The 11872-nt window shown below is 40.7% G+C and overlaps 1 protein-coding gene across 1 annotated transcript in view; it reads right to left on the reverse strand.

Annotated features, from left to right (window-relative positions):
• Positions 1-7030, reverse strand: part of SPTBN5 (spectrin beta, non-erythrocytic 5) — a 100593-nt gene extending 93563 nt beyond the window's left edge. Inside the window, exons 1-5 of the mRNA XM_074824177.1 lie at positions 6916-7030; positions 5820-5885; positions 4706-4822; positions 2067-2234; positions 697-816 (exon numbers count right to left, since the gene is read on the reverse strand). Of these exons, the coding sequence (XP_074680278.1) occupies positions 697-816; positions 2067-2234; positions 4706-4816 (399 nt within the window). The 5' untranslated portion in view covers positions 4817-4822; positions 5820-5885; positions 6916-7030. The remainder of the gene's footprint in view (positions 1-696; positions 817-2066; positions 2235-4705; positions 4823-5819; positions 5886-6915) is intronic.
• Between the last annotated feature and the right edge of the window lie 4842 nt (positions 7031-11872).

Genomic DNA, 11872 nt, shown 5'->3' on the forward strand with positions numbered 1-11872 from the left:
TTCTGTCTGATTCACAACCCTCAAAGTCATGACTTGCAGACTGTGTCTGCCATGAAGGTAGAATGATTTAACATGAAGGTAGAAGTCCTCTATTAAAGTAAAAGTGAACTCAGAAATTATAATGGGAAATGCATGTGTTGAAAATTTATAAAATGTTTCTTTTCTGCAAGGTTTGTAGAAATTAAGTGGAAAGCAAGTCTCAGTTCACTTGCTTCCTTAGATGTGAACTAGAACTCAGAAACAAAATATAACGTATCCAGGTCCAATGTTAGATATTCTTAACTCTGATTTCATAATACCTTTATAGGATCTTATGTTCCATGCACTTAGAATACATGTTAAATAATTTAAAAATGAATACTTTTCTTCAGAGAAAGAGCAAAGGAGCAGCATGCAGTTCAAATCTAGAGAGAACTGTTGTCAGATAAATTGTTTCTGGAGTCAAATCCAGTAAAAAGCTTGGGGAAGAGAGTGAGAAACATGAATATCCTATCTCCAAGTTACTGTTTTCTGCCTTTGAGAAAATATAAAATGGATTCAATTGCTTTTAGAAATTGCTGGCTGAGTAACTGGGTAATATTATAAGAACTGAATGATCAAAATGTTTGAGAAACATCAAAATGGTGCCTGCCAGCCTGAAACTTTACAGTCTCTGAGATAATCTAATTGGGCAAAAAGACAAAGACACTGTTTTACCTTATCAAGTTTGATAGATGAAATCTGAAATCGAAGTATAATGATCCAGATAAGTCCCAGGATTAAGGTTCTGTCACCATCTACGATATTCTCAGGACCAATCACTTTTACTTGTACCTGCTAATAAAGCAATACCCATTCAGTATAGAAGTACTCATGTCCAGCTCTCTGAAGGAGGTATCTGTGTACCAAGCTGTTATTGAAGAGTGTTCAGGGTGTTTTCTTAAGGAAACAGGTTTTACGTGATCTCTTCATTTATCTATAGAACTGCGAGATCCCATGTTCACACCCTAGGTTTTGTGCACCAAGGATGAGTTTCAGCAAAAACCTGGCAAAGGGACAGTGGTCTCAAAGATTTAAAGTTTCTGTAAGGGTTTTGAAAACTGGTGGTTGAGAGGAAAGAAACACAATTCAGTGCTCCTTTCCTCCAAAGGAGTGACCGCAAGGCAAATTCAGAGACCATCTCCTCTGTCTGGTCTACAGCCAGCTATCCAGCATATATCTCATGGGCTCACCAAACAGCACAAACACCCTACTAAACAAGACATGGCTGCCTTCTTTACTATTACTTGAGCAACAAGCAGGTTGCAGTTTATGCCAACAAGGCGATACCTCTTCAAGAGGTCTGAGCATGCTATAGTGGCTCCTGCTATCTGCATGATCCCCTCTCTGGAGGCTGGACTCATGACAAGCGATGGCTGCCTGGTCTGGCTGGCAAAGCCTGGATGTACACATGCCACTGGGCCTTACACAGTGTGTACCCTTAGGAGGCACGTATTTGCTAGAACCCCATGCTGTACTGCATTTGTTTTGTAATTAGCAAAAATCCATAATTTCTCATGTCTACTGCTATGAAACCCCCCTGCTGCTTTGGAATTCATAGCACAGAGTTTTGTGTGATGCTTTTCCAGAGAGGTCTACAATAAATTATTTGCTCAGAAAAGAAAAAATATTACATACTACCTTGTAGCTGCAATGAGGATGCACAACTGGAATAAATAAAACCACTGCAATGACTTGCTGAAACTGTTAGAATCAGAGCTCTAAAAATCTCCATTTTTATACAGGTAGCTTCCCCTTTGCCTAATGTTTTCTCTCCCCCAGCATCTGGGAAAACATAACATCTAGAAAGGTATAGAAATGCAGTACGTTTTAGGTGTGACTTGTTTTGGGGGAACCTTAGCTGTTTATAAGTCTTGTTACTCAAAGAAATTAAAATCTGATTAATTTTTTTTTCTTTTAATAAAACCCCTAGCCTGTCTTCAAAGAATACTTCATTGTGTATTATAGTGGGAAATTATAATGAACATAATACTATAATTAGTTATATACATAAGCTGTTGTGATCTCTAATATAAATACTAATTTACCTTGGATTTCAGAAATGTGATGGCTTTGCTGTTGTTCTCTAAAAAATGCACTCTCATCTTTCCCCGGTTCGGTCTGGGCAAAGCTTCTCCAGAGAGCAGCTCAAGGAGTTGCATGAGAAAGATGCCATCCTTCAAGTCTCTGTAAATATCTTCTATTTCAACCTTTACCTGTGAAGACCAGTCAGACAATACAGACTCTGGCTGAACTTTTGGCCCTCAGAACCCCCTGCTTCTAATACTAAACAAAAAACACCTCCTTGCTGTTTCACTGAGTGTTCTGTATGTCGGTGGACATATGTGAAAAGTGTTGAATCTTAATTCACAAAAAATAGATTTGCAGGAGGACGGACATTATTTATGAAAGTAGGCTGAAGTGAAAAAAACCACACAACTGAGCAAATAAAGAAAGAAATAGGAGATTTTGAAAATAATTGAAAAAAATAATTTTCAAAATAAAATATTTTGGAAGTGCTGACATTTTAAAATTCAATTCAAATGAATCTTTTCAACTTTTTATTCTGAGCAAAGCATTTCATTTAAAAATTGAGCTGACAAACCTATTCAATGACTCAGTTTTTATTCCATAGTCTCAACAGTCTGTCACATCCTGCTTAGACCTGTGCTACCACCCAAAGTCTCCATATTTTAGCCAGTCTCACACTAAGTAAAAGATTAAGATCTTTTACAAAAATGTGTTTCATTGCTGCCAGTAGTGAAGTCATCCAGTGCTTAGGTGATACATGATGACATAGTGTGTACTCTGACCTAACAAGAACTTGCCTTGGGTGTTTCCTTTTGGCCTTATGCCACTAGCCATCAAGAAGTGACATTAAAACCATACCACACACCCAACAATAATTTGCTGTGATTCTGAAATCACGGTAAATAATCTTTTTGTGTTTAGAGAAAAAAAAAATATCTGAAGTCATAGCTTTTTTAATTCAGAGAGTAGTTACATGTAGGAGGAAAAAAGGACAAGTAACAGACATGTGCTTCTTCATTCCTGACTAATTATTGAGCAGTTGAACAGATCTTCTCTCTGGAGAAAGAAGAAAACACTGAAAGTGTGAAAGCAACTCAGAGAGACTTTAAGTCTGTACTGTGTGGAACAAGAATTTACAACTTTCTCAGACTGATTATCTCCATGAAAAAAATCCCTGTTTTGTTGCCAACTTCATTTCTTTTTGCATATTAAATAAACTTAAAATTCTGCCTATGGTATATTACCATTAAAAAAGATAAAGCTGTTATATTCTGTGACACTTCTGTAAATGAAGAATAGTTCCATTTAAATTCGTAAAGAGACAGTCTTCATATATCTCCTTTATGCAATAGCTTTAATAGCTTTGTTGCATTGCTCTTCTCATAAAGATATCAATCACAGATTGCTTAACAAATTCAATCCAATAGCATCCTTAGTGCTAGGCTTGAAGTAGTCAGTGCAACTGAGAATACTGCAGTGTCCTGTAGTATGATCCAATCATGTTAAAGTGTGTGTTGAAAAGCTGAGACTACATTGCTGAGACGACCTAGATAAACTGTCAGTCTCCACACCATTTCTTACCATATATGGTTTGGAAAGCTCTTGCAGGTTTTTTTTTCCCCTATGCTTTTATGATACATGAACAAATACTGTGCAGAAAATTAAGACTGACATTTTAATCTTTGAACTTGAAGGTGTTTTTAAAGTGAGAAAGTATATATTTATCTGTAGCTAAACAGAAATAATTTCCTACGCCATAAAAATCTAACTTTCTGCAGGTGGCAAAATAAGAATGTGTTTTGCAGTTCTTCTCTCATGATAAGAAAAATAAGTTTAAAAGTTTGTTGTGCTCTGAGGTTGCCTTTGCACCAATCACCAACTTAAAACATTACACAGAAAAAAGTGCATCTAATACTGAAACATCATATAACAGTGATGAGCTAGAATGGAACCAAGAGGCCTGGTCCTGCTTGGTGTTGCCAAGGTCCATTTTCATTAAGATCAACTACAGACTCTAGAAAAGGGAATTGGTGTTGGATGACGTAATTCCCTACTGTGACACAGCTACATTTGTGCCTGAAACAAGTTTATCTTCAGTAAGTCTGGAGATTTTTGAAATATGTTGGAATTACCTTGGACACACACTAGCTCTGAAACTTTTTGGAAGTCTGAGACTTACTGAAAACAAGCTGTTCTGTACTTGCATGGTAGTATGTCTGAAACTGCTAGACTTAAGGCAACTTTTTCAGAGCCATTGAGCAGCAACTCAAGCTGGACTGATCAGGCAAAGCAGAAAGTCTTAGATTTTGGCCAGGCAATTAAGAATTGAGCATTGTTTGGGGAAATCCAGACATTTGCAGATACTTTACTTTTATAGGAAAAAGAAGAGCAAATGAAGATCTTGCTCTGAGATGATCACCAAGATACAGCGGACATCGCAATATGACAGGGTTACAAAAGTGAACCCTGATTTCAGGGAGGATTGGTAAGGTAAAAGATAGAGTCTGGAGCACTCTGGTTAGTCCTTGCTTGCTTACATGTGTAACGACAACACTCAGGAAAAGTATGTGAAAGATAACATCAAAAAGGAATACAGTGGGTGAAATACATGAAATAAAAACCAGAAAAAAGTCCCCAAATTTAAGGAGGTACCTACATTATTCCTGAAGAAGACATTGTTCATCCAGTTGGTGAAGGTTTTCTTTTGCATGGACATACGCTGCTCCTGCAGCTTTTTGATGTGATCTTTTTCATATTCGGTAGCCATGGTTACCTAGGAAGTCAGAAACTCCAGTGAGGTGCTCAGTGCTGAAGAGATCTGCCTGTCCAGCTATAAAAAACAGTAACATGCCCAGAGTATGTAAGGAACCCACCCCCAACGGGTACAAGATTCAATACCACACCCAGTATAATACCTTAATTTCCTTTTGCTTGTACTTTGCACTTTAATTTCACTCAGCTTTATTTTTAACTTACGTGAGTTGTCCTTTTTAAAATGCATCTCTAGTTTCAGGATGAAAATGTGACATGTATCTATGTAGCTTTACTTTCTTTCAGTCTCTCCCCAGTCACTTTATCCGTGAGGAGCACCACGATCTAAAAGCTGTCAATAACTTCCTTGTGTGTGCTGGAAGCACACGACAGAGAACGAACCTTAGACCCTGTCAGAAAGACGGATCTGCAAATCACTTCCAATGCAGTGCTTTCAAGTGTGTTATGTTCTCTGAAGACTGGTTGAGATGCTGCTGTGGGTTTTCAGACCACAGTATGTCCAACAGAAATCAAATAGCTGCTTAGGAAGGAAATAGAACCAACTTGGTTCTTTCCTCTCATGAGTTCACTTTTTGCATATCTATCACTGTAAGGATAGTGACACAAGTCCATAATCACATGGACGAAGTCCTCGGCTGGGAGTTGGGATGCATTATTCCTCTTCCCCACACTGCCAGAGACTTGTCTGCCTCATCCGTATCAGTGAAAAATCAGGCTTGTAAATCATCAAAGTACCCAAGCTGAACATTCAGGAAGGTTAGAAAGGATGAGTCTTCCCTTTAGAGTCTGTGATACAATAAACTGGATTTCAGCTCAACCAAACGACTCTTTTGGATTCATTTGGCTTACGGTGTAAACCTGTAACAGCAGTGACCTTGCTGTTATGAAGGCAAGAGTATCACTTATTAAAAAAAAAAAGTCAGTGTAAGATCTATAGTTACAGACTTTGGTGACCAAACATCATCTGCTTGGACTACCGCCATAATTAGAAGTATTACCTGGATATCAGTCTAGCTGCGAAACCAAGAAACTTCTTGTAATGGTGGAAGAGGAGAGAGGTGTCACTGTAAAGAGAGAAGGGAATGAAAAATTTAAACCTCTGACAAACTGCAGAGGTGTGGAAAAGGGTGACCTACTTCCCAAATATTCTGTGTCCATTTTGTGAAGGCCCAGTTCTGAGCTATCCTGGGCTCTGTACCATTTTAATTCATAAACCATAAAATACTGAAAAAAACCATTATCTGTCCTAGTGTGAGAACACAGCAAGAGGGAACTAGCAACAGGAACTGCTGCAAATGGAAAGTCGCTTGCCTGATAGTTTTCTGTGCTCTAATAAATCTGAAGAATTTTGCCATTTTAGAAGATGAAAAGGTGTGGAAAAAGCAGAAAAAATTATTTTTACTGCATATTCTTTTTGGTGTGAGTTTTTTTTTTTTTTTGAAGATGTTTCTTAACTGCCAGTGCTTGACTTCTGCAAAATAGGGACAGCATTGAAGCCTGACAGTTCAGCAACAACATAAGGAAGGATCACAACCATAGATGAAAGCTTTATGAAAGGAAGAATTTAGCAAAGTTTGAAATAGACTATAGAGAAGATCCTCACATCACTTTTTTATCTTTTGGGCTAGTTCAGCACTGCCTACTTTCTCCATCTGGAGAGCAGGTATTCAAAGAATTGCCTTTCCCTGCCAGAATGGTGATATTAACTCACTCCCCCATGTAATAAACCCATAGTTAACCCATATCATAATGCCATTTCTGAATTTGTCAAATGGTTCTCAGAATGTCTGTCGACTCTTTTTTTTTTAAAAAGGGTTGTTATCCAAGCATTGAAGCCACCCTGAACAATGACCGAACTGATTTCATTTAGGTGCAAAGGAAGCTTCTGTGTTAAGATACTGCCTCACACAAAAGCTCACCTGTTTTATTAAATTAGGGTAGAAATGCTCCCTGCACTAGTAGATTACTTGAAGACAGATCTGTAATAGATTATCTGCATTTACAGGATGCAAAGGCAGTACTAAGAGCCAAATCTGGCTATAATGATATATAACAGAAAAAAGAACAAAGAACATGAAAAAAAAATTGACTTACTCAGGTTTTGAGGAACTTCTTTCCAACATTCAGCAGTTGGTCATCTGGAGAATGACTTTCAGTTGTAGATCCACTCCTATTCCTACATTCAGCTTGCTGCTTTCATGCAAAGTGACCTTTGAATTCAGGAACAGAGACCAAGTATTTATGATCTACCTATGAACCTTTCATCTGATCTGAAGTAAATAACCCATCAGAACACAATGAGTAAAGGTTGTCACAGGCCTTGTCCGATTCTTATGCTCAAAAATAATGTATGAACAGAACCAAAATTGCTATAAAGCAGTGAAAACAGTCATCCACCATGCTGATGCTTTGGTAAAGAGCATCCTTCACAATTGCACTGAAGGCTCTGACTGATCACAGTTTGCTTTTCTAGAGGACTTATTACCTGGGAAATTGAACCCGACAGTGGAGTCTGAAAATGAAAGCACAGCAGAGGGTGCAAAGATCAGAGCAATTCCCAAGTAGTTAAATTGGGATACAGCAAATGAGAAGGTGAAATTGCGAAGTGTTAGGAATTTACCAGTCACTGCTTTGAGGAAGCTAAGGTACACAGATACCTGCTGCTGACAGGGCAAACTGGGATCAAGCTGGCAGTGCCAGCTGCTTCTTAAGTATACTATTGACAGACTTCTCGTTAATAACAAAAGGGAAAATAATTCTGATAACTGATATGGCAGTGAGTCCTTTCTGTCACTTATAAGGTCACACAAGCACAGAACACATTGACCTGGCAACACTGCAAGGAACCAGAGGGTTGTTGCTGGGAATCCCTGCTAGAAAACAGGCAGGCATCTGAAATCAGAAGCTGTAAGTGAAGATGTCCGGCTCAGAGATGAGGTAAGGGAATAGCAGTCTTTTCCCTTCTGGCAAGCGCAGTTTAGTTAGCATCTAAAAGTGACAAGAGGAAACACTTAAGAAGAAATGAACAAACCCCCCCAAACTCAGTACAGATAAAACTTGATCAACAAAATCTGTATCTTCATACACAGCTGTCCTGGTTTCAGCTGGGATGGAATTAATTTTCTTCCTAGTAGCCGGTACAGTGCTGTGTTTTGGATTTAGTGTGAGAATGATGTTGGTAACACACTGATGTGTTAGTTGTTGCTAAGTAGCGCTTATCCTAAGTTAAGGATTTTTCAGTTCCCCATGCTCTGCCAGTGAGCAGGTGCACAAGAAGCTGGGAGGGAGCATGGCCAGGAGAACTGACCCGGACTAGCCAAAGGGCTATTCCATACCACAGAACATCATGCTCAGTGTATAAACTGAGGGAGTGGGCCAGGAGGGGCAGATCGCTGCTCGGGCATTGGACAGCAGGTGGTGAGCAATTGCGCTGTGCATCACTTGTCTTGGGTTTTATTTCCCTCTTTTTTTTTTTTATTCCTTTTCATTACAATTATGATTGTTATTATATTTTAGTTATTAAACCGTTCTTCTCTTGACCCATGAGTTTTACTTTTTTTCAGTTCTCGTACCCATCCCACTGGAAGCAGGGAGGAGTGAGCCAGCAGCTGTGTGGTACTTAGCTGCTGGCTGGGGTTAAACCACAACACCCCTCTAGAGAAATGTCATACATAGTGTCACATAAGACAGCTAAAAATAAAAAAAAAAAAAACAAAAAAACAAATACATATGTTACAGGTATTACTCAAAATATTCCCTCCAAACTCCTGGACTTGTGTTCACCAGCCAACTAATGCAATGTAATTCTTAATGATCATTAAATGGGAGTAAGATGACAGGAGGAAAGGGATATAAATTCAGCAGTTGGTTACATCTCTTCTGTAAGCACATTGCCTGGTTATTATTCCACTCTTTTCTGTCTTGCTTTTAGTTCTACCTACATTCTTCTAAAAGTAGCATTATAGGTAGTTGGCTTAAATCTGGTACAGGCTGGCTAGGTTGTGTGTTTTGAAAAAATGTCCTTGCTCCTATCAAAGAGAAGGCAGAGGACCAGCAGATGAATTGGCCCTGGATGCAGGCATTTCTCCCTATTGCAAGTTAATTATTAACTAAACGATTAAATGTGTGAAACACTGGCTTTGCTTTTTATGAAGATACAAGGCAATCAAAGATCTGGTATAAAATTTCACTAACTCCTGAATATCTGTCTCCATTTGTAGTATCTATATATAGTTCAAAGTTAAAATGGTGGACATTTATGTGACACTGATAAATAAAGCCATTTCTTCAGTTATTTATATCCTAACAAGGTAAGAGGAAGGGCACAACAATATTTGTGTGCAGTTTCCTGGAGGGACCAGGAAAAAAATCACCCCTCCAGGCTAATTATGTGCCCTCTCTTGCTGCCTTCACAGAGAAGGGGAGCCTTGCCACCGACCTCAGGAAGAAGGGCGCAAAGAGCACACTCGCCTTGCCCTGTTTTCAGTCTGAAGTGGTTTTCCATGATGGCAGCAGCGTTTTCTTGTTTCTTAAGAGGAAGGACCCTGATGCTGGATTCCCTTCTGCAAAGTGGCAGCCACATAAGACATGGTTAGGTTTTTTTTAGCACCCTTTCTTATCTGTCCCCAATCTTAAAAAAAGAGACCATGGGGATCAAACAGACCTCATGCCCAAGCAGCCTGGCTTGCAGCCTCAGAGCTCCTCTGCCCCCAGCCCTTTCCCCACTGCTCTTCCACTCCTGGCAACACTATGTAAAATAAAGAGGGATGTGATGCTTCCTTTCTACCTATTAGAGATTTTATTTGGTTTTTTGAAATATAGTGGCCCTCCTCCTCCCACAACATGTATGTGAATTCCCAGGTCCTCTCTAAGGCAGGAAGAAATGTTTAATCCCCCATCGCAAAGAGCATAGAAGTGACAGACACAGAATGGGCAGAGGGTTGCAGATGCGGCGCTTGCTGCTCCCACTCCCACCCCTGACCAGAGCGAGGGCTGATCACCATGAGCTTTCCCAGGACAGCAGAGCCGTGGGTCTGCAGAGGCCTCCTTGGCCCCACTCTGTGGGTGACAGTGCTGGCTTCCCTCTGGCATTGCCCTTGCCTGCCTGTATGGATGGGGGGGTCTGCCAGAGGGGAATATATTCACACAGGTGGGTGCAGATGCCTTCATGTGCCAGTGTCCCTACATAAGGCTGTTCACAGCTGACAGTCCTGTAACTAAATGAGCCCTTCATCGTACCAAGCTACTCATCCATGCTCTGAGCTGCCAACCAAGCAAAGCCAGCTCCCATTTAAAAGCCATGTGGCCATACTCATGCCTCTTACAGAGGACTGAGTTTATTCACATGGGTCAGGTAGAAGGTTTGGCAGTCCATCACCCTCTGTTACATATGCTTTGCATACACACATTCCTGAAGGTACGTGAAAATCCTTTCTGATCTCTACTGAGAAGGTTCCCCAAATCTCAAAGAAAGTAAGTATGTTAAGTGCAAACACGTGCACAACAGCTCAGCCCTCTGCATCTCCACACTGTGTCTCCAGACATGTTGTTTCCACATGTAAGAGTCTCAAAACAACAAACATCTGGGTCTTGACTCTGTGAAGTAGGAAGGCAGCCACCTCTCAGGGCCATAGTCTTGTAGCCACCTGGGTGCCAAGTAAGCACAGAGACTAGCCTGCTGCCTGGGGCCAGCAGCCTGGGTCCCACAGGTAGCCCTCCCCTCTGCTGCTCTCCTCAGCTCAGCAAGCACCAATCAGTCTCAATCAAGGAAGCATGGACACAGGTGAGATGAACTGTATCCCAGAACATTTCCTAACCACATCTTGAATTACAGCAAATCTTAGACCTCATTGTGCCACAGAGGAGCTACACTTTGGATACTGAGAACACTGGAGAGCAGCAGGCAGTAATCACTGCAAGAAGCTGTTCGCTCATTTGGGATACTGAGGCTGAAGAAAAGTTGGGGAGTTAGTCAAAAACAGCTTAGGAGAGGCATGGAGACCTCAGCTGTCAGTCTGCACTTTCACAGGCCTCTCAGCTGAACTTTGTCCTTTAATAGCCAAATACTTCCCTCAGCTTCTCTCCCTGAGGGGCTCCAGCTCACCAACCCCCAGGCACACCGTCCCCCCCCAGCCCCCACATACCTGCCTTCCCAGCGCTACCGTCACCAGCCGCCCCGGGGGCGGGGGGGTCCCGGCGGATGGATCCCCAGCTCCTCTTAAAGCTGAGCTCTGCCTGGGAGGAATCTAAACCGGCATCCCGGGATGCTGGGTTGTTATAAACCTCAGCCTCCCCATGCTCTAGTCTAAACTAGAAGTTGCTTTTCTCTTTGAATAGTTGGCTGGCGGCGACATGACATCAACAGGGAGCAGAATTCAAGCAGAACAGTTGAATTACATCATCCAAAGAAACTGGAGCCCCTCGCTGCATTTGAAAAAGAGGACAGCTTAAAGCAAAATCAGATGGATTTATTTTTCCTGGCATGAAGAAGTTCAGTCATCTTTTTGAAACAGAAAATATACATTTGCTTGTTTAGTCATGAATTAAAGATATTTTCTCCTTGGAGCTGTTTACATTATCTTGAAATTATCCTTCTGTTTCTGAACCTCAAATAGTTAACATGAGAGCTTCAAAGGCTTTGTGGGATGAACACATGGGACAGAGGACTTTAATTCTCTTTCCATTTCATACAAACATAGATAAAGGGTTTCAATGACAGAACAGCCTTAATATTTTGAACATCAAACTGAAATTGGGCCTTAGAAATCGCTGCGTTGGCAATGCCAGATCTAACTAGTGTATTTTTATCATCTGGTTCAGATGTTTTCATTTTTATTCACTGCTACTAAGGAAGACCACTGCATGAGGGCAAAACTTCTCCTTTACAGCTGTATTTTAGGGGGTTGTTTGTATATTGGAGTGATAAAGCATTTAGCATATCAATGAAACAAAATTATGAGACCCAGCACCCTTAGTGCCAGAGCACTGTACCCTGCCCACAGGGATGGCATACACCACAGCATGCGCTCAGGTTTTGGTCCCCCACTGCCCC

The sequence above is a fragment of the Strix aluco genome, chromosome 4 (genome assembly GCF_031877795.1).
Source record: "Strix aluco isolate bStrAlu1 chromosome 4, bStrAlu1.hap1, whole genome shotgun sequence".
Classification (NCBI taxonomy): domain Eukaryota; kingdom Metazoa; phylum Chordata; class Aves; order Strigiformes; family Strigidae; genus Strix; species Strix aluco.